Genomic DNA, 22,646 nt, shown 5'->3' with positions numbered 1-22,646 from the left:
AAGAACTGAAATCTTCAGCTACTTCTTGCATCATTAAAAAAAGAAAGAAAAATGAAAGGGAGACTTGAATGATTGGCCCTTGATTAACAGCGTGGCTTCAAAGGTGAGGAGGAAGGAAACTAAACACCACACGGGATGGAAAATCTGCTTTCAGGGTCCAAACGAAAGCCGACTGTCCTCGAGGAAGATGAAAATGAAAAGCCGATCACTGTTTAGGGGACAGAGAATCCCTTAAAGGCTTGTTTGGGAGAGCTGCTCTCTATCCATGTTTTATCAGGCCAACAGGGAGCAGGCTATTGTAGATGATTTATGCATTGAGAGCATATGGCTGCTCCAGAGTCCTACGGCCAACAGATGGAGGGAAAGAAGGAATGTGGGGAGGGGACCTTCGCTCGCTTAGCGCAACGGTAGCCGAACGCTTCTGAGTGTGGATCCGCATCCGAAGTTCAACTCTCCATTCCAGCCGTGATCGGCAGGATAACACTTCTGTTCCCTCCCAGATCACGATATCCATGTGCCAATTACTGTTTCTTAGGAAACAGTATTATTTCATCAAACTTTCTCTGCGTGAGAATTTTATCACCTTTGTTTTAGCCCAAATTGGAAAATCAGCTCACCAAACTGAACGTCCCAGCGTCTCCTTTGGGAATCGCTTTCCTCTTCACTCGTGTCCAGAACTTCAGGTGTCCTCCTCTGAGCAAAAAGTCCTTCTTTCCTCTTGAAAGGAATTCAAACAGGACGGTGGCGGAACTGGGTCGGTTTCAGGTTGAGATGATGGAGCAGATCAGACAGCCAGACGATTGGATGGAGCGAGGAGAGAAGATGGGCTGACTCCCGGAGTCAGAAGCCACAGGTGGGCAAGACGTCCCTCTGTGTGTGTGTGTGTGTGTGTGTGTGTGTGTGTGTGTGCGTGTGTGTGAGGGGGGTGTTCAAGCATGAATTGGAGTCCAGCTCAAAGGTGAGCATCTCGACGTCCCACAATCATCTTGCTGGAGTCCTTGAATTGACGGGAGAAGCAACATTCTCATTGGCGATGATGATGATGATGATGATGATGATGATGATCTCTCATCTGGCAGCCGTGACGATTAATCACTTCTCAGAGGTGATGAAGTGACGACGTCCCTTTCCCTTTTTTCTCCACGCGTCCTCTCCGCTCTTCCTCACTGGCCGATCGGCCTCGTTTCCTGGCGCGAGCCGCCGACCTCCGGCGCTTCGACAGAGCTTGAGGAGCAGGGAAGACGTGTTCCCACAGATCCGGCTCCTCGCCGGGCCTGATTAGAACCCGGCAGATGGAACTCCATCAGCAGAAGCACCTGAGCCGCAGTGACTCCCGGGGGCTGCAGGGTGGGCGTGTGTGTGTGTGTGTGTGTGTGTTACCCCCAGTGATCCAGACCCTTTGAGCATCACCCTGGGGCAGGTTGCTCGGTGAGGCTGGTATGGTGCCCACCCCAAATCCCCTAACCCCCCCCCTTTCCCACAAACACTGCACAGTTTGAAGGGCCGACTGTTAATGACAGCAAATAAAGAAAAGCAAACAGCGGGAGGCTAACGAGTGTCGATTTAGTTTGGCGCTCCGCGATGAATTAGTGATGAGATCACTCGGATGCCACGGCAACAAAGGGGACGAGATGTCTTGTGGGACGACGGCGAGGGGCCTCTGTCAAGCTGCTGATCAATTTAGGGCCCCGAGAAGCTTCTCCGTTGTCTGGAAACACGAGCATGACGTGACGTCGCGTCCGGCTCGCCGCTATCACTAAAAATATCCACTGTGCTTATTTTAATTCACTCTTTTTCATTGTGTTTCTAAAAACCTTCTCTTTTGTTTTCCTGCTGTTTGCCATCCATCATCACAATCCTCCTCCTCCTCCTCATCTTCCTCCCCTCTCCTGTCATGACCTGTCGCTGCCAATTCAGAGCTGAATCTGCAAAGGGGGGTTCATCCAATTTCCGTCTGTCACATCAGGTACACAAACTGCTGCTGATTAGGCTGCCATTCAAGTCCTTGCCGCTCCATCCCGAAGCTGCACACACCTGCTGCTTAAGCACTCGCAGAAACACGAGCTGCACACACTGAAAGAAACCGAACATTCAAATCAGAGGGGCCTACAAAAAGCGCGTTAGACCCAAGGTAAAGCAATCAAGTGAGACGTAGCATCTTGGAAAATGGCTTCACATTACAGCCGAGCAATTAGCAATCAGTAACCTGAGTGAGGGAGGGGGTGCGTTAGCGAGGGGGTGGGTATAGTTCTCTTCTGCAAACTTGTCATTATGAATGCTCCTTATTGGGCAGGTATGATAATGGTGGGAAAGGAGCCGGACGATGAAGAGGAGGCCGGAGAGGAGCATGATGATCAGGATGATTAAAGCTCCAGCGATCTGAAATGGAAGAATAAATTACCTGGAGGGGGGGGGGACAGATGCATCGGTGACGGCTCAGAGCAGGCGAAAGGATTCGCAGCAGAGCAGACTGAAATCTGGCGCCGCTGTTCCGAGGAACGGCGATTCTCGTCTAATGCCTCGACTTGCTTTATCGCCACGGGCAACGGGTTTCGCAGCATGAATGACTTTAGTTAGAGTTCAGGGCTGGCAAGAACAGGAGAGATTTCTACCATCATGATCATAATTCCTCTCATCCTTGGCATGACGGCCAAACTCGAATGAGTCTAAGTCCTCAGTCGTGACACCATGTGAGTCTCGCAGCCTCCCCGAGCTCTCGTCGTGTCTCAACAAAACCAGCGCCACGTCAATGTGGAAAACACTTGTTCTGTTCCGCCATGTGAGACTTGCCAAATTTGGAAGTCGGCCTTCAAAAGATCCCACGCTGGGCTCTAGCATTTCAACATCTCGCAGTCCTTTAGAGACCTGAAACGCGACATGTAGCCACATATATTATTGGGGGAGGATGATTAAAACAAGGAATAAGCACACAGGCGATGAAATGTTGCATCGTAATCCTTTTTTTATTGAGGTTCCCGGGGCCTGATTAGCCGGTGGTCCTGCCGCGTGGAAAATACGTGGCATATTTCTGTGTGAAAGCTCTGACTGGGACGAGGGTATAAGCGTCACACCAATAGTTCTTCATCGACAGCAAGATAAGGTTAATTTACTGTCTAATGAGCCGAGGGGCCATTTGATGTATAAAGGTAATTGACTATATGCCTAGTGGTGTGTGTGTGTGTGTGTGCGTGTGTCTGTGTGTGTGTTTGTATCACTCTCAGAAGCATTGATGTGCCAACTTACTGTCAGAAAAGATTAGGGTTATCATTAAACTGCTCCCTGGGTGACCTTAAAGCGATCACACCCACCTCCCCGCCGACTCGATAGGACATCGTGAAGCTGTTTGTGGCGATTTCACTCCCTGCCGAGATTCGATCGCGGCCACGTTCCAACCGCGCGGCATCGCCAAAAGGCTCCCATTGACCCAAAGCGGTTGTCTTTGTGAACCAATTTGCTGCTGTCGCTGTACGACATTAAGCAGACGGGGGACTTACATTAACGCCGAGGGGCAGCGAGGACACTGGGAGAGGGGTTGTCATGGAAACGGACCCCCTACATTGCTGTCTAGAATCGTTTAATTATTCAGGACCACCGTCACCGAGAGTCAGCGGGGAATCAGCTGGAACCGCCGAACTGATAGAACAGCGAGATAAAAAAAAGAGAACACAAGGTGGTGAGTGAGTTGGGGAATCCAGATGAACTTACCTTGAACAAACTGAACAGTGGAGTCTTAAAAAGCTCCTGGGTGGGACTCAGCTAGTGAGCATTTGCTGCTCTGCACTCGCTCTTCATTTATATGCAAATGTTTTCATGCCCACCAGTAACCCTCTAATCTGATTCAGACCGGAAGCTATTCTGTTTTCCTGTCCTGTTCTGTTGGTCTTAAGTGCTCATTTAAAAAAACAAAATGTGACCAGAGCAAGATCCCATTAAATAGTTGTATAAGTAGACGTTTTAGTGTTCCAAGTGCAAAAAAAAAGAAAAGAAAACGGAGGCCCGGGTCCCAGCAGAGGTGAAGGTCCTGTAGCGCCCCCTGTCGCAAACAACACGGGTCAGACGGAGAAGGTCAAGCAAGTTAAAGTTAGCTTTTTAGTTAGCCGCAGATAAACCTTGCCTTTACACGTTGTTCCTGAAGAGTCAATTTATAATACTTTAGTTTTGATCTATTTTGGAGTCCTAATTCATCAAATCTGAGCTAAAAGTCTTTCATCTACAAGACTTCCATCACATTCAAGGTGTTCAGCTCGATTTTAAGAAGGAAGCCTGGACAGGCATAAAATGCAGGATGCAGCTGGGCCACGTTAAAAACTATTAAAAACACGAAACACTAAACACTAGATGAAAAGCAAACAGCGTTTGTGCAAATATACCCAACTCATAAATTATTAAACATTATATATATATATACTTTGCTGAAGGCAGCTACCCACACTCAAGCACACACGCGTACGTGTGATCATATTTTTAGCCTTGACATTTCTCTAATTGTATTTGCACTGTTCAGCACGCCTTACATAATTAAAACTCTGCAGTAAAGAACGCTCAGTCCAGCCCTCCAACAGAAACACCATCATCAAAGAATTAAAATAAGCTTGTGAAACATCTGTTGCACGATGTGATAAACATTTTAAGTCCCCTTTTGAAGCTTCCCCCCCCTTTAGACGTCCCGGGGGTTTCTGCGGGAGCTGCTGCTCCTATTCTTTATGGTCAGATGAAGATGCTACTCGGGACACGAGGCGGGACACAAGGACATTTCTTCACTGTCAATGAGCTTCACATTTTAGCACACGCAGAAGAACAATTCAGTCTAATGTCAGTTTGATAGAAACATTGATTTCTAGCACTCAAACTCTTTGATGCTACACTGGCCACGCCCCTCTGTTTTAGAACAGAAAGGCTTTATTGTCATGGCATAGTAGCTACTCAATGAGATTAGGAGTGCTGCTCAGTCTGGTGTCTAAAAACAACACACAACAAACAACAAACAACATCGTTTTGGCAACAATGATGAAACTCAAAGCTGCGATAGCTGGAAAACTATTTTATAATTATTCCAGCATTCTACAAAACGACTTACAATTCAAAACCGACCATTTTTTAATTATTTTACTTCCAGTCACTTGGTCCTATTTTCAGCGTCTCCGTTAAAGTGCGTCTCATTTAAAAATACTAGGGTGCTCCCTAGTGGTGGAATAAATGCAAAGCAGAATGTAACAGGAAACTCTCCTCTTCACTCACACTTCTCTTCAGCAAATGGGAAAAGAAATAAGACTTCACGACAATGCAAAATCTTTATTTAATTGACGATTCTACAACAAATACAACGTTTCCTTGAAATAAATCAGAATTCTTTTTTTCAATTAATAAAAACACAGCACTATTTTTGACAGCCGGGTTGAAACGTTCCTTTATCCGTACACCTCCAAGTTGTAATATCGAACTTCTCAATAAAACATTAAGAACTCTCTGGCTGTGCATTTTCAAAGCGTCGGTCAAACATAAAGCAGGGGATAGAATCACATTTCTCTTGTTCTCTTGGCTTATTTTGTTTTGTTTTTTACAGCGAAGTGGTTAAAAGGCAACAAGAAAATTGTCCTCCAGAGGATCTCTCAATCTCACATGGTAAGTCATAAAGTCAAACACACACACACACACACACACACACAGACAGGCATTTGTCGTTGCTCAGTGGGGGAGCCCCGCTCACATCCAAACACCCTTTTTCTCAACATAAAGCCTTTTACCTTACAGCCGCTACATGAATCCGTAGACAAGTTGCTATTTGCTTGAGTAAAAAAAAAAAGGAAAAGCAAGATGTTATAATGTATAAAAGTGTTGGTGCACATGTGACCAGCACTTGAGACACCATCATCACTGCAAAGAGATAAATACAAATATGGAATAAAGATCCAGTAAGTCCATGTAGGAATCCATAAAAAGAAAGGTGCTTTTAAGTCTTCAGGTGTAAAGCTGCACGACGATCAGAGGTTTTCCAGTCAATCAATCAGTCGTTACTGACCTCCATTGAGAAGAGAGCAATGGACCTACATGGTAATATATTTAATATCACGCCTGTATGTGGAAAATTCAGATTAATTTTACTGCGAGGTACCATAAATATGACATGAATCCAACCTCCTGTGGCTGTTTCCCATCAGCCAATCTTAACAGCCGACGGCTGTGTCTTTACACTGCAGGTCAAAGTCCGGCTCAATAATCCCGTTTGATTCTCAAATGCACTGGCATGCGTTTTCATTTTTAATCAAGCTCATCTAATCAATCTTATTTCATTTCAGGGACAATGCCATTTATTTCTGTAATTTCCTCCTTGCCTGCGCGTGTCTAATTCCTCGTGTTCTGGTTTCAGACATAAATCTGATCCGTTCTGTTCTGATGGGGTTTTGTTTTTTCTACGTCATATAAATATCAGGACTGGTGGGTAAATGCTGGTCGAGTTTATAGAGCGCCGTTTTGATGGCTTTGGCTGATAAGGAGAGTTGTGTCTTTAAAAAAGGAAAGTGCATTGACTCAACAGCCCCGAGGCATACTCACACACACACACACACACACACACACACACACACGCACACGCACACACACACGAGCAAAAAAACATTCAAATACTCACCCCCATCAAAATAAAATACAATTTCTCCAACTGAAACTGGTAAACATCTTTGCCATTGTTAATAAATTAAAGGTTCAGCAGTTCACATTCATCAGCTGCTTGCGTGTGTGTGTGTGTGTGTGTGTGTGTTTGGATCTGTGTGCGACAGTGTTCCGATATGTTAAGCTGTTCGACATTGTTCATTGTTGGCCGGTGGCCTTCTTGAGCAGCTGCAGGTCTTTTCTCGTATGAGGCGCAGGCGGAGAGCATCCGTAAGCCTCCAGGCTCAGGGGCAGGTACCGCTCCTGCAGCCCCAGGAACTCGTTCCCCTGCCCGCCTTGTAGCGACACCCACGGAGGTGGCGGAGAACCGCCGTGGAAGCCCCAAAGCGCCAGACTCTCTGCAAGCGGGAGGCAGCGGTAAGGCGTGAGAACGGGAGAGAACCGTCTCACGCGTGTGTGTGTGTGTGATACTTTCAAAGCGCGTCACCGACCTTTACTCTGCAGGTCGGCAGCTTTTGCCACGCCGAAGGGGACAAGATGTGGCGCAACGTCAACCAGGCCTTCGGGCCGACCTCGTGTCGCCATCAGCACTATCGACCTGCCAAATAAACGGGCCTGCACTTGAAGAATGTGCACGACTCCGCTGCGAGTTTGATCATAAAGCATATGCAATCCATCCCTAGTGGTGAAGAACACCTCCTGCACGGGACCGCGTGAGGAAGCAGGGACTGATCTTCACAGACACAAAACGGACATGCTCCTAAGAGCTTCACCTCTGCCTGGCTCACCTCTTTGGTATTCCAGTTTTTAAGTACTGCTCCATCTTGGCGTCCATCTTGGCAAATGCAATCGTCTTAATGACTTTGCCAGAGCAGGCGTCCACCGAGACCAGGAAGTACCCAGGCTGAAAGAAGGACATGGTCTCCTCGTTCACCTAGCAGGTGACAGGAAGTTCATGAAAACCACATCAAGGTTATGCAGGTAAGACGGTGTCTTTGGACTCGTGCTCACAGTGATAAAGGAGCCGTTATCTCCTCTCTGCTGCTCTCGGCTGCAGAGAGACTTGATTTGAGTCTGGAGGTAGGAGGTCCACGGCTCGCTGGAAAACACAAGCTGAGACGGAAGCACGTCTGTCAGCGGCGGGGGGGGCGTCTTAAGAGACCGTGTTAAAGATAGCAACGCAAACCTGATGGGCGCCGCAGCTTTTGCACGGCCGGGTGTTGAGAGGTGGCATCGGCACCGCAGCAGAGGGCGTCCTGGAGTACTTGGGGTAGGCCTCGGCGGAGCAGTCACAGGTCTGTTTGGAGGCCGTGGTGGCCACGACCTTCACTCTTTCACAGCCTCTTACTGAGCAGTAGCTGTGACCGTCCCGGCCATGTCGCGCCCGAAGGTAGAGCCACAACAAGCTGGGGCAAATAGAAAGTTCAATAAGCATCCAGAAAACAGGGAATCTCTGGGGGAAAAAACCTCAACCATAGAAGGAAATTTAGACGCCGTTGTCTCACCCGACGGCGCGGTCAAAGTAGTACTTCCTTTCCAGCGGCTTCGTCTCCAGCTCTGACAGAGAGGAGGCGGTGCCGTAGTCCGTGAGGTCATCAAAAGTGTTGCTTTGCCGGTCATTGATGTCAGCCATTATCTGAAACGTGGTGTCTGATGGGTAACAGAGTCCTACCAGCACCCAGTCCTCCCTAAGAGGGAGAAATTTAGCTTGGAATTGAATAAAAACAGTAAATTACTATCGAGCGTCGTCCCACACATGCCTCAAACGCCTCCCACTCACTGGTCGAAGTTGATGAGGGACAGGACGACCTCTCGGGGCGCCGGGCCGCTCCAGTGCAGCGTGTAGCTCTTGCTCATCATCAGGATGGGCTGGTACTGCTGCGACAGCGCCCCCTGGCTGTTTATCCCTCTAAGTACCAGAGACGCGTGAGGATAGTCGTCTCTGCTGATGGACAAACTGAGGCTGGACGCTCCCTGGGTCTGGACATACACCTGAGGGAGAGGAAGAGGAATGCATATAGCAGTTAGGAAAAGAAGGTGCGCCCAAGAACAAGGCGTGCCAAAACCCCAGACGTACCTGAGAGTAGCGACCGCTGCAGATCACGCCGTTCCATTGGGACATGTTCACACAGCCGGGATGTTGGATCAGGAAATTGTCCGATCGGCCGATATAGGTGTCGGTGTAGCCCGTCACCGACCCGTCCACGTCATGGAAGATGGAGTTTTTGTCACCATCGAGGTCGTTATCTTCGAACCACTGACCAGGGCGACCGAAGAATGTGCGCAGGCCCACCTGAGAGTATTACGTGCATTAAGGTCCAGTCATATTGCACCATTTCAAATAAGCTTATTAGCAATGCACAAGGGAGTCAATTTCTTTTGATGTCGTCTAAAAGCAGTGCAAAAGATCACAGCATTTTTTTCAAACAGACCTGCTCCTATTGGTCCGTCTACAGTTTTGTGGCGGGATACGGAAATGTAGCAAGACGAGTAAATTTACAAACGTGCACTGCAATGCACTACCAGAAGAGGGCGCCAGTGATTTAGCCATTTCTGAGCAGACTTGGGTTATTTCACTGCTCTGCGGCGTCGACGGGTTCCAGCGTTGTCCTCGTCTGTTAGATAAGCTGCTGTGGAGGGAGCGGAGCGGAGCGACGGCGTGACGTCTCCGGCAGATCGACACGCTCACTCACAGTGGGCTGAAAGCTGAGCTTGGACAGGTCGTTCCGGGGGTTGAGCTGCCAAGTGTTCTTCAGGCTGAATCCCACCGCGCTGGTGTAGCGCTCCGGCGTGGGGATGAATCCACGAAATGTGCTCCGAGTAAGCCGCACCGGGCCGTCGTAAATCTGGAAGCCTCTGATTGGGAACGTCCTACGATTGGAGAGGGAGATGAGGAGCAGGCGTCACACGTGCAAAGTTTGAATTGGCATTCCTGAACCCGGTATCCGTTCATTTACTGTACAGCTCGGCAAAAACAAAAAGCTCTGGCGGGGTAGTAACCACGACAACAACGACAGTCCGACCAGCCAGATGTCACACAGCGGTCAGATAGCTGTAAAAAACATCTGTGTAGCCGCCCCACCCGCCGTTTCCTCAGCATCACCTGTTTCTAGGCAGCGTCCTCATCCTGGCGTCGGCCCCTCCCGGGCCCCAGTACTTATTCTGTCCCGCGTTGGTCCCTCGGTTTCGGCTTTCCCCCACAAACAGGGACTGGGTGACCTCCTGGCTGGAGCCTTCGTCTTTGGGGTAGCTGCCATCGCTGGAGGACAAGACAGCATATTTTCATCTTCATAAAATGATGGGAAAGGTTGTCCCCCCCCCCCCCCCCCCCCCCAAGAGAACAAGAAACATTGACAAAAACATATTGAACATGAAAGAAAACTAAAAACGCCTTCTATATACTTCATTCTTTAAACTAGATTTTTACTTTGGTGGATAAACCATGTAAATTAGGTTTACATGTTGTTGTTTTTTAGCCAACTCAATTTGTAGTTTTTAATCTAATACTCAATTCAGTTATCTGTGTTGATCTGCAATCGCTCTGAATTCTCCCTGGAAACAGCGGCGGACGCATCTGTCGTAACCGTACTCTCTCAAAATCAGAGTAGAATTCTCAAACTTGGACAAAATCTTATGTTTTAATTCTAATAAATTCACCGCCGACACGAGTCTCACGAGACGGGACGGTTGGACGGACAAACCCAAAGCTCAAAAAGGACCGAACAATTCAAGAACTCCTTGTGACTGCACAGAAGCTGCTTTTGGATCGGTTCTTAATCCCGAAGGCCTCTTGGCAGAGCGGAGGAGATGCGCACGCACCTGGCGAAGGATAATCCCACTCCATTGTCTGCAAAGCTGTTCAAAGGAGACACGTGTTAGATCTCGCCAAAAACCTCAAAAAGGAACAGAAGTGGTCAAACGAAGCGGCGCCAGCAGTTAATGGACGAAATCATTTCTGGTACTTCATGAGGATAATTATTCATAAATTCGTATCTTTTGGAAAAACAACCGGAATCCCATCCGGGGTTTGACCGTAACACCGGGTGAAATGATTTAAACGACGGCGCAAACAGCGAATGATGTCATCGCAGGGAGGGGTGGGATTTCATCCCACTGGCAGCGCAGATGTCAGCAACACATTCCCTTCTTAATGACGGCCTTATTCCCCCCCCCCTCCCCACAACCATCAGAAGACACGGAAAGCGTCTCACCCAGAGCTCTGGATGACGATGTCGCCGCCCCTTATCCACGCCCCTAAGTCGTTGTTCTTGAAGGAGATGAGGGTGTCGATGACCGCCGCCACTCGAGGGCGGCTCGGATCGGCATTCTGGTGCGGTCGGAATCTGGGAAAACGCACACACATTTCCAGCATCATACTCCAGACTTTCCGTTCTGAGCGATGATCGATGATCTCCCTGCAGGTTTTCACCGTTTCCTCCCCGCTGCACCAGCGTGACGTCGTTCATTTAAGGGGATTTAAGGGTTACGAGGAAAGACGCTTCGGTCGAGGTAAAATATTCACGTGGTCAAAGGAAAACAAAGGACTGATTCTCTGGATAACACAGATACCCTTTTCTCTCTTTTAAGAGTAGTACTACACACACACACACACACACACACACACACACACACACACACACACACACACACCTTGGCTACCAGTCTCAGTGTTTGGGTAAGGAGCTCCGGAGAGGAAACTATCTCTGAAACCTTGTTTTCTCTGTCAACACAAACCCGACAGCTTTTCCACTGAAACGCGGCAGCAGAGGGACAAGGCCGTCCATCCATCCCCGGCTCCATGGTTTTATCCTTCTAGATACAACTACCGGTATAAATAACTTCATTCACAGGAGCGTTTTACTGACAGTGGCAAATCAAAAATACATTTGAAAAGCAACCAATACCTTAATATTTGCATCGTGTCGCTGCAGACCGGCGTCTAGCGGACACTTTGTGTAGAATCGTTCAACTGAGGACACACGTTTATACAGACCTGGCGCTGTTATCGAGACACAGGTATTCCCGGGGGTCTGCGGCGCTGGCGTTGGTGGTCTTCACGCCTTTGTCGATGAACAGCCCCGCCTGCAGAGACGAGTCGGATTCAGAAGATGCCGTTTTTTTAAACAGTCAAAGTTAGAACTACGGGTCGTTTCCAGAGTGAGATTAAAATTTCAAGTCAGCGCTGCGCTGGAGACGGCGGGAAGAGCGTTGAAAAGAATCCCTGTGTATTAATTTACGACGTATGAACATGTAGTGTGTGTGTGTGTACAGGGTGTGTGTGTGTGTGTGTACAGGGTCTATACCTCGGTATAAGCGATTTATAGTCTCGAACCTCTGGGCTCCTTCCTCTGTAAGAGAGGCCGCTGCGGTCGGTCCGAACAAAGAGCCCACAGTTCACCTGCACGATTTCTGCCATTGCGCGACAGAGCGCTATTGTGGAGCCGGCCGTGTGTGTGTGTGTGTGTGTGTGCGCGCGCGCGCGCGTGTGTGTTCATGCCTCTTTTTTTGGCAAGGACCAAGCGAGTATGCAGAGAATTATGTGTCATCGTTTTTCACACAACATGAATGTTGTGTTTCTCTTGTTTCTGGGCCTCACACACACCTGCAGGTATCATGTTTCTCAGAAGTGTGCTCAGATCGCGTTACAGCCTACGAGCCCCACGCCGGAGTTATTACATATCGCTCTGCATGGGATAGAAAGTCGAAACGCTACAAGAACTATTATTAGATTAGGCTCGGAGCGTTGGGCCCGCCATCACAACACAGCCTCCCTCGTCCTGCATGGATGATGGATCTTCTGCTAGCGTCCTTGTCATTAGTCGTTAGCGCTTAGCGCCACAAAGGACGAGATGTCAAAATGGATCACAGAGCACTTGGCAAGCGCCAGAAAGAAGAGCGAAGAGGATAAGAAACAGACGAAGCAGACTTCAGACGACATTACAATAAAAAAAGAAAAAGGCTCAATAAGCAAACCTTAAAGTTGGAGTGCACGCGGTTGTTGTAAAAGATCCCGAGTGGGGTGAGCTCCGCTTTGGTCTCTGGTACCAGGCCATGCGAGTCTCCAGTGGACGAGCTGTGGAACACAAACCAGATGCCAGCATCCTGGAGGGAGCAGCAGAGACACGAGGTGAGACAAATCATCTTCGCAGGACGCTGGGTTGTTCAACAACAGCAGTTTTGTTATCCGGACGCGTCTCCATCCATCGGGGGGGGGTTGAAGAGACAGACGGAGCTCGGCAGGAAGTCGAGACCCCATGGAAAGAATAAACCAAACCCATTGACGTTGACGTTTCCACAGACGTAAAGAGACAACCTGCATATGTCTTCCGCCACAATCGGGACAGAGCTCCGCGAGACGCGTCAGGCGAGGACGCTTCCTTACGCAACGCCGCTTTGATTACCTGAGAACCAGCGGCTGCGTTGCCGATGAGATTGTTGTTGGGGTTGGCGATCCAGAATGTTGAAACTGCCCTGGAAGAGACGGACACGGGTACACGAAGACGTTAGAAGACAGGGGAAAAAATGAAAGGCACTACCTGGACTTAACAAAGACCAACAACAGCAACATGGAGAAGACAGAGATCAGAGAGGGATGTGATCTCACCCAACTCCCTTAATAATCCACCTCTCCAGCATAAACCCTGGACAGGGAGCGCTCTGCCACACACACACACACACACACACACACACACACACACACACACACACACACACACACACACACAGAGGAAACAGGCCTTGCTGCTTCTCTCAAAGTGGGACTTTTCTTGTTTCTTGTTCTGGATTTAAAAACATTCCGTGTAGAGCAGCGAGTGTTATTCCTCAGATAAAACCTTCCTGCCGGTATCTCTGCTGGTCTCCGGTACCAACGACAGTATCTCTTTCACGCGGACACGGATCCTCTGGCTTCCGTCAGGACACGTCCGAACCGTCCGAACCGTCCCGCCGGGCTTCCTGCCGCTGAGAGACTTCAGGGACAACTTGGGGACTTAAAAGAAGCTCCAAGAACCAAATTAATTTTTAATGATAAAAGGTAGTTGCTCCGCGCTCCGTACCCCCCCCCCCCGGCTGAATATGAAGTTGCTTCAAAATCAAGACATTGGCTAATTCAGAGCTCACAGGGTTTGGGAAGCTTCTTCATGGTGTCAGCGAATCATTTTTAAAAAGCATTCTTAAATAAATAGCAGCTTTGTCTTAAGTGTCATAAATCAAAAAGGGGCCTTGATGTGTCGACAGTCGTGGCTCAGGACTAGAACCGCTCCAGGATTGGATGTGACAACGACATAAAATCCTGTTTTTAACTGTTGTGAATTGTTACCACGGCTGTTCAGAGACGGTTCCCTCCGTTCTTACTTGCACTCCGTGCTGGGCGAAGGCGTGTAGCCCTCGTTGACCTTGTCCTTGATGGCCGTGCAGAGGCTCTCGTTGCGGTCGGTGGGCAGCAGCGTCCCGGGTCGGGTCAGCAGGCCGAGGTTATGGTAGAACGTGTTCCGCCGCTCAATCCCGTCCTCCAGGAAGAAGCAATGGCCCAAGGTGTCGTAGCCTACGGTGTTCTTCACCTGGGTCACATTGAGAAGACGACATTCTGCCTCAAAAACGGGAAGAACTTCTCATCTGATGGACTTAAAGGCGTTTAAAAGCAAAAAGAATCCCAGTAAGCAAGAGAACCGAGGATAAATAGTCGCGAGTCCATCTTGGAATCATCATCCGACCGTTAGACGTGCCCCCCCCCCCCCCCTCCTTAAAGCTTGAAATTCCTGAAAGAATCTCCTACTAAGACTGTTTTTGTTTTTAAATCAAACCCATCTGAAGCTAAGTAGAAAATTAAGTCAACAATAATCACATTGTGACAGAAGGAAACGAGAAAAACGAGAGCAGAGTGAAACGATGTCTTCCAAAGCGCGGGACAGTCGAGACGGCGGCCTCGGGGACAAATGGAACAGTCGCCGTTTGACGTCAAGAGGACTAAAAGACACAAACAAAGGCGCGCTGGAGCAGATTAAGAAGATCAATTGAATGAAGATACTGCTGGGTTATGATTTCAGTTAACAAATAAATAAAAGCCTCTGTCCAAAGGCTAATGATCCAGTTATAACTCGGTCCAAAGAGACTTTCAGACAAATTACTTTATTGGAAAAAAAAGATACGAGACAACGGTTTAAAGAGACTGAGCAAAAGAGGAAGAGAAATAGAGGAAGCACGCCGTTACTGGCGTCTCACTCATCACACAAACGCCACTAACCAGCAGGCCGTCGGTGGCGTGGATGGTGAGGCAGCGGGAGAAGGAATGGTGGATGGCGAGTCCGTCCACGTACGTGGGCTCCCAGTAGCCTCCCCTCTGGTCCACATCCCCACACATGTGGAAGTGGACCGGGTAGCGGCCGCTCTCGCCCTGCTGGCCCATGTTCTTCAGCTCCACGTGAGACAGATGTGCTGATGAGAAGTTACCGCTGATCTGTGCCGCAAAGAAAAGACGCGTTTAGAATCAGTCCGGCAGGAACGCCGAGCTGAAGTCAATTATGGGAGTAAAAGAAAAAAGAGAAATTGAAAATCAGTTGAACACGAACAGCCAATAAATAATCCATCGCTGGATAAAGCTTGCTAGGAGGTCTTTTTTGTGGGTAATCCAGCAAGTCTGGTTCCTGTTAAAGGGCGATTTGTCTATACTTTCAGTTCTCTCTCTCTCTCTCACACACACACACACGCACGCACGCACACACACACACACGCACACGCACGCACGCACGGGTCAAACATAAACATCGACCTAATGTCTTCCGCTCCTCTAACATCGCCCGTTTCATCCTCATGTGCCCATTTCTCTATCAGATTTCATTTCTTCCGATTGTCAACAAACGCCAACTCCCTTCCTGGAGAGAAGGAAGTTTATCTACGTCCACTTAGGAATGGCATGAAAACGGATTTGGAAATACACGCCGTGGCGAGCACCGAGTCTTTCTGACCTCCTCGCCCTGAAACAATCCTTTAACAGGTAGCGTAATGACGATAACATTAACAAGTATGTCGTAAACTATAAAAACTGGACATTGCTTCTTTGTTGGTCTGTTAAAAAAAAAAAAAAAAAAGAAAATCTCATTGGAAAGTATTTATTTTGTTTAGCTCAAGGGGGGTCCAGTTGCTCCGAGCCAAGAGGAATGTTTCTGTGTATTTGCTCCCAACGCAACTCCACATTAGTCAACTTACACGCAGATGTTGGGCAGGGAGAAGAGGAGGCTCCCGTTACCGCCTCGGATGAAATCCGTCCCAGACATGTAGACGCAAAACTAGAGCCGAGGCTTCTACAAGTCAAACCATAGAAAGAAAACGCGTCTGCTTTGTGCAATACATGGAACAAAACCACAAACCCAGAGAGAGAGAGAGAGAGAGAGAGACTGGGAGTTAGAGGGGCCACGGTGCTTCCGGGAACTGGGAACATGAATAAACCCTCTCATACGGGACAGCAGGTCAATAAAAAAATCATGCACAGTCTGGAAACCGTCGCGTATGATTAGCGGTGACCTTTTAACGAGGATGTAAGAATGCAGACAGTCTAAACAAAGCGTTTAGACACGTTAGACTACCTTGACGTGGCCCCCGTAGGTGTCATGGTTGTAAAACTGGCACTTGTTGTTTCCATAACAGGAGTTTTCCATTTCTCCGTAGATCAGAACATTCCGGGAGAGAAGAGCCACTTCGGCGCGCATGTCGACCCCGTCCACGATCTCGCCGACGTGGCTGTACTGAGGCTTCCCTGGAGCGGGACAGACGAGGAGGTCACTCGCCCGCAAGCTCGGTGAAAACATTCTACACGATTATTATAATACTCTATAACATAGGAAAGCTTTGGATGGATTAGCATGAATTAGCATGAGCATCAATCGCTGCACTTGATCAAATCAGATCCGACCGGTCAAAGACAGGAAGCTCCACAGGGTCGAGCTGCTCACGCTGACACACACACATTAACACACACGCCTCTTCAGGAAGGGAGTCGCTGATAACAGAAGGAAACGAGGAACTATGCCCGATAGAGAAACGGGCAAATCAGAATGTTCAAGGTTAATGTTAGGAGCAGGCGATATTGTGGGGGGGGGGAATGTTTCGTAACCACCACTGAGGTTTATAAAAAAATTAAAAAAAATGTTTCTACCTAAAGGTGAGCTGAAAATCACTTCTCAGCCTCTGCCAGAAGTCTTACATCGAACATTCGGTGTAGCAGCTGAACAGGAAATTAGGTCTCTGACCGCGGGATTAGCCGCACAGCGTCTGCTGATCGTATTAAGCTGACTAAATTCAAAAGTTTGAGGATCACTATTTTTGTTTTCCTCTACTGGTGATGAATTTCCACTTTCCTTTTCTAAAAACAAAAAAGATGACTGCACTTCTCATACCACTTCCTTCCTTTGACGCACTTTCTACGGCGCATAAAGCTTTTAACGGGGAACCGCCTGCTCCACCGTGCACGACGACGACCCCGCTGAGGTGTCTCACCTTGGATCCTGACCTGCCTGCTGGCGCACTGAGGGCAGGGCAGCAAGGCGAACTCCTCGGCCTGATGCATGGAGTAGTCGGTGCTGGCGATTACAATCTGATCCCCCGGGCGCCAGGTCTGCTGCACTTCATCCTGCAGGTTCAGTATCACCTGATCCACGGCGTCGACCTGGAAGCCCGAGATGGGAAAACCTGGAAAACAAACGCAATGTTTTCTTAAAGCGGAAACCGATTACCTATGAGAAGCATTCATTTGTGCTGATGTGGGAAATGACAAGCAAACAATACACGGAAAAAGAAGAAAGACATTTTCCACACTGAAAGTGAATCACTGTCAAAATGTTTTTCTATGTGGCCACCCCACAGAGGAAATGAATAACGACCGTGGTTGAGGCAGACCGTGCACGCACCACCGCGTACAAATACATCCGCAATAAGGCCTGGAAGGTCTCAGAACGCCGTGAGCCGCGTAACACGCCGTCAGCAGAACGCCTTTGATGTTCAGATGATTCATCTCTGAAACAGTCAAAGCCGCGCCGCCCCGTCACCTTCAAAGGGAGCAGTGACCCGTCCGTTTCGCCGCCGTTCACGAGTCGTTCCTCACCGTTCTTCCACTCGCTGTAGGCGGTGATCGAGAAGCCCACTCCGTCCACGGTGGTGAAGTTCTGCACCGCCCGGGCTCTTCCTCCGGTGTCGTGGTTTTCGTGCTCCCTGACATCCTCCGAGCAAGATGCGTTACCGCCGCCGACCACCGAGACCAGAGCCCAAGCCTGCCTGGGAAAAAAATAGAAAGGAGAAGACTCATATGAGAGAAGAAACAATATTCCAGCTTCACATGTGTCGATCAAAAACAAAGGAATCATCCAGTTCTGGGACTTTACTTTCATTTTTTTTTTCTTTCCTTTCATGTTTTATGGATGACTAAAAAGAAATCGCTATGAACACCCATAAATGATTCATTACCACTTCGTTTTGATGTCATTCTACCTCACTGATGATAGTCAAATAGCATACTTTTTTAGCACCATTTTTTTGTCAAATGCTGCCAACTCGTCCAGAAGTGCGTTGCTATGACGGCAGAATGCCTGAAGCGGGACAGGAGGAGCAGGTAGCACGAGATCAGAGCGAAGGTAATAAAGAACGATGTCAGAGCAGTCCAGGGAATGAGAAAATGAGACCTGAGGATTTCAGGAAGGCCGTTCCTACGGCTAAGATGACTAACGGGTGGCGTCCGCTCGCATCCAAAACACCCTTCACACCCAACGCCTTCCTAAAAGTCCTCCTTGGCTGTCACTTGGCTGCACGGAATCTTATAAAGGAGGAATGCTGAGAAAATTATTTTTTAAATGAGATTAAAATAAGAACGGGGAGGCTGAACTCGTTTGAGGGTGTGGATGGAGAAAGGGGGCGATTGGGCGTAGGCTATGACCTCAAACTAGAACGTACGCTTGACATGCAGCCGAGGATACCTCGACGGGCTTGCCGTTAGCTTCCAAAGGTTGACTTCAGCTTTGTTTACTGTCCAGCTTGGGTTTGTCAGCGATATAAATACATTTAAACACCATCGACCGTTTTCAGCTGAGGCGTGACTTTTAAACACTTCATCTAAACGGATCCTGAAAGACGCGACACCCTAAACCACCCAGAAGCTCACTTCCAAAACACTTGTGTCATGTGAAGTAAATCCTTAACTTTTCTATGACATGCATGAGAATGTCGCAATTTATTAGAGCACACGACCAATGCCCTTTTTGGTCGCGATGATACGTCAGAGCCGTTTTTAAAACTTTCCAGGGCGAAGGGGAGAAATCTGCAGATCCGTGTGACTTTGTGTGAACGTCTCCGTCATTGAAAATCCCACCGGAACAATCGTGACCTGAACGCACCTTCTGAAAATGGCTCCCCGTGCACCCCACTGATAAACAAAGATGCCATTCTAAGGAGGGGGGGGGCTCTGTTCCGCCACTAAGAAGCCCTCCTCTCTGTCCTGGGGTTTGCTGAGCGAGTGAGATTGCACTTCATGAATCAAGAAGAGCTTCCTTTCGTCACATCGCCGATTTGATGTTCCCCGTTTCGACGTCATTGCGAGACCGGAATTAGGGGATGGGTGGGGGGCCAGCCAGTGGGTGCGCTCACCGGAGACCGGCGTGAACGCGTGTTTACGTGTGCGGAGAGGAAACCATGAAAGAGGCCTGCAGACATTTGAAGGTGCGTTGTTCCGATTAATAAAAAAAAAAAAAAGGTCGTAAAGAGGGCAGGAGGCCCGGGCATGCATGGTGTAGTGGCAAAAATAAATGAATAAAACAATGGCACAATTTGAAAAACCACAATTGGTTTCCAAATACATTCGGACTTCGTTCCCATCGCTGTCTTGGCACTGCGCTTTGTGAATGGCTCTACTTAAATCCGTGAGCTCAGTGCTTATAGGTCGGACACACTGCCAACTCTCCCAGCCTTAAATCACTCCGCTTAATGCCGTGCGAGTTTAACAAGACATTAAAATGCACGATCGCTCGTGAAGTAGTGCCATGTGTTTCCTCCTACCGCAAGCAAGAACCACATAGGGCACATAAAGATAAAAAAAATACTCCAATAAACGGCGAGCGCATTAGGAAGCAGGGCGCACGTTAACGTGCAGGGTCTCTATTGTCTGATGCATTTGAACCGGCTGTGAGGGGGGGGGGGGTTGTTTGGGGACTCTGTACAGCCACCCCCCCCTGCCAAAGGCGAAATGTGACACTGGAGAATCTGGCATAGCACCTGGCTTTTCGGTCGAACGCGCATCAAGCCACGCCAAGCTACAAATAACTCCAATGCTTAAGACCTAAGGTGAAATGCTGAAGACCTCCCATTGAGGGAAACGCACTAAGAGAGGATCTAATGTCACGTAAAGCCGGAATCCCATTCCCTCGCATCATGAGCTTAAAGGCAGGACCGGGACTCAAAGTCAAACTGAAAGCAACTCAACTTCTGCAGCAATAAGAGTGATGGACGAAAAATCTCCTGATTGCGTCCGTTTCCAGCACAAATCCTGAAAACTGTCCGTCCATAACACCCCCCCACCCCCCCACCCCCCCCCCCCCCACCCCACCCGTTATCCAGTGCGTGCTTCCTGTTCTGGCTGAGGAAGAGAGGAAACAGGGGCACAGGAAGAGGGATTGCGAGGAACTGTTCAATGGAACATCCCAAATAAAAACAAAAGAGCTTTTCCAAGGAGGAAAATCCAGTGATGGGTCTTAAATAGGGGGGCAACGGTTCACGTAATGCATAATGCGTGTTCGGTTCGGTCCACCTACGTTTCGGTTTTATGCATTTTCTCTCATTAAATTTGTTTACTAGCGCGATCCAAGCGCTCCGTGCGGGACTAAAGGCGTCGGAGTGTCGGACACTAGTGACTGACGGGGAGGCGCGCTAGCAGCTCAACCAAAGCAAAACTAAACACAACACACTCAAAAACACGCCGAGGAGAGCGAATACGAACTCTCAAAGAGTCGGCGCATCCTCCAACAGCAATGACGCACCGAGCCGCTCGCTCACACGCACCCACGCCATTGTGGCGTCCATACGGCGACACTACTCACCTATATTTCAGATCGTAGACGAAGCTGCTGCCGAGCTTCTCCTCTATCGCCTCCTTGGTTTCGTCCAGGAGGCTTTTGACAGCCGAGTCCCCAACAGCGAGGGCGACGATTCGGCCGTCCGGCAGCGACCTCAGCAGCTGGGTGAGGCGCCGGCTGTCGTTGCGAGATTCGTGCGTGTCGTACCGCTCGCCGAACAGCACGGCGCCCGTGTCCTGGTCCACCACGCGCAGGTTGATGCCTCTACTGAAGTTCCGCTGGAAGCTGTAATCTCCTGCGGCCAGACCGGAGGCCGGGACGGTTCGGGTCAGCAGAGACCAGGAAACGCGCTCCACGCCGTGCAGCTCCAGGGTCCCGCCGCCCATGACGCCGATGAACTTGCGGCCGAAGGCGGGCACTTCGGCGAGCGCTTTGTTGTCGGAGCGGCCAATAAGAGCGATGCTGGCACGGGATCGGTAGCGACATTTGGGAGCGCCAATGTGAAGGGCTGCGCCGTCCTCGATCAGGATGTGATGCGTTCTCAAGGTTATGTTTCTGGAGCCGTCGGCGTCGTCCGCGAAAACGACTTGCCCTGTTGAAAGGCAGACGCAAACACTTGCTGTGATGTGTTGTATGTTCCACACGCAACAAACGGACCTCGATCTGTTAACTTAGGTCGCTTAAACGGCGGTTTGGGCACTGAAATATATGGTTTTTTGGAGCGGAACGTCCACCGATTGCGGAACCCAGTAGCCGTTTTACCGCCGCTCAGCCAGTGGCAGTGATTTCACCACACGAACGGGTCATTCTTTAAATATACCGACTTGTATAAAAGGTTTTTAAGTTCTGTTTTTCCTCTGTGAAATAAGCGTGTGAACCCGTTTTGATGCTGGATTGAGGATCACCAAGAACTGGAAAGTATTAAAATCCAAAATAATGCCCAAACACACTTTTAGCAGATCATAAATAAACGTACAAAGAAACGCCGATGCACTTACCGCCTGACCGGATGGTTAGTGACTGGAAGCTAGCAGAAGATTCCAGTCTAACCAGCTGCCCCCTGCTGATGACGACAGCCCTCTGTGGTTGGTGGCCTGGGTTCCAGCTACTGAGGGACGGGTTGTGGTCCGGACAATTCTCTGCAAAGAACCAGTACGTAGGTAGATCAGGAAACGTCGTACCACTCATGGGACAACGACCAAGTCATTCGTAAAGCTCACCGTCTAACACGTCTCCACTTTTGAGACTGAGGATGAGGATGAGAGTGAGGAGGAAGGCTCCTATCGACACCCCAAAACAGATGAACGCGTTCTTCCTTTGCTTCAGGCTCCGAGCGCGCTCCCGCCGCCGGTTTTCCTCCGACAGCCTGATAGCGGGACGTCGGTCCGGCGGGGGGCCCTGAGGTTTAACAGGTGGAGGCGGAGGAGCTTTGGATGGTGGGGGCGAGCGCACTGGGGCGACCCGCCCGGGGACGTAGCCTGGCGACCTTTGGTGGTTACCGTGGGGCGGAGCCACAAAGACGGGGAAGCGGCTGGAGCCATTGCTTGTCGGCATGATATACGAATCCGCTACCTGCAGGGAGACAAATGAGACGGATGGAAAGAGACGAGAGGAAAAACGTGTGCGTGTGTGTGTGTGTGTGTGTGTACGGACATGAAACAAAGGAGGAAGCCACTTGGCTTGAAGGCATTTAGGGCGAATGCATTGCGTCTCCAGGGAAACGCAACTGATGTGGAAACCATTGGACAGGGATGGCAACGCAGGAAGATGCTTCCAGACAGGAATTATCTGGCAGCCGCGGCGGAGGTTCGGCTTCAGGAAAGGCAGATGCTGCTCAAAGGACAGACATAAAACCGTGCGGTAAGTCGGCCGCAGCCAGACGGGCTGCAGACCAACTCGTTTCGCCGCCTCCAAACAAAAAAGCTTTCTGAATATGAAGAAAATAAAGTAGCTTTTGACAAAGCGAAGCAACAGATGGCAAGACTTAGA

The 22,646-nt window shown here is 49.3% G+C and overlaps 1 protein-coding gene across 1 annotated transcript; it reads right to left on the bottom strand.

Annotated features, from left to right (window-relative positions):
- Window positions 1-6,807: 6,807 nt before the first annotated feature.
- cemip2 (cell migration inducing hyaluronidase 2) lies at window positions 6,808-22,211 on the bottom strand. The gene is made up of 23 exons (XM_068738376.1): window positions 21,878-22,211; window positions 21,656-21,796; window positions 20,682-21,249; window positions 17,705-17,874; window positions 17,101-17,292; window positions 16,191-16,360; window positions 14,852-15,064; window positions 13,963-14,168; window positions 13,011-13,080; window positions 12,583-12,711; window positions 11,603-11,691; window positions 10,821-10,952; window positions 10,429-10,464; window positions 9,713-9,868; window positions 9,303-9,480; window positions 8,687-8,902; window positions 8,390-8,601; window positions 8,115-8,297; window positions 7,796-8,015; window positions 7,621-7,722; window positions 7,398-7,543; window positions 7,101-7,207; window positions 6,808-7,007 (listed from the first exon to the last, which is right to left on the bottom strand). Exons 1-23 carry the CDS (start codon window positions 22,209-22,211, stop codon window positions 6,808-6,810), a joined length of 4,170 nt encoding a protein of 1,389 aa, XP_068594477.1.
- Window positions 22,212-22,646: the final 435 nt, after the last annotated feature.

Source organism: Brachionichthys hirsutus, chromosome 4 (genome assembly GCF_040956055.1).
Source record: "Brachionichthys hirsutus isolate HB-005 chromosome 4, CSIRO-AGI_Bhir_v1, whole genome shotgun sequence".
In the NCBI taxonomy this organism is placed as follows: domain Eukaryota; kingdom Metazoa; phylum Chordata; class Actinopteri; order Lophiiformes; family Brachionichthyidae; genus Brachionichthys; species Brachionichthys hirsutus.
The sequence above is the reverse complement of the archived record's forward strand: the minus strand, read 5'-3'. Positions and strand labels throughout refer to the sequence as shown.

Coding starts and splice junctions, on each gene's coding strand:
- cemip2 (XM_068738376.1), bottom strand. CDS start 22,211: ATGCCGACAAGCAATGGCTCCAGCCGCTTCCCCGTCTTTGTGGCTCCG. Junction 8,298..8,389: donor TCCCTCATCAACTTCGACCA/GTGAGTGGGAGG, acceptor TCTCCCTCTTAG/GGAGGACTGGGTGCTGGTAG. Junction 7,208..7,397: donor AAAACTGGAATACCAAAGAG/GTGAGCCAGGCA, acceptor TTTATTTGGCAG/GTCGATAGTGCTGATGGCGA.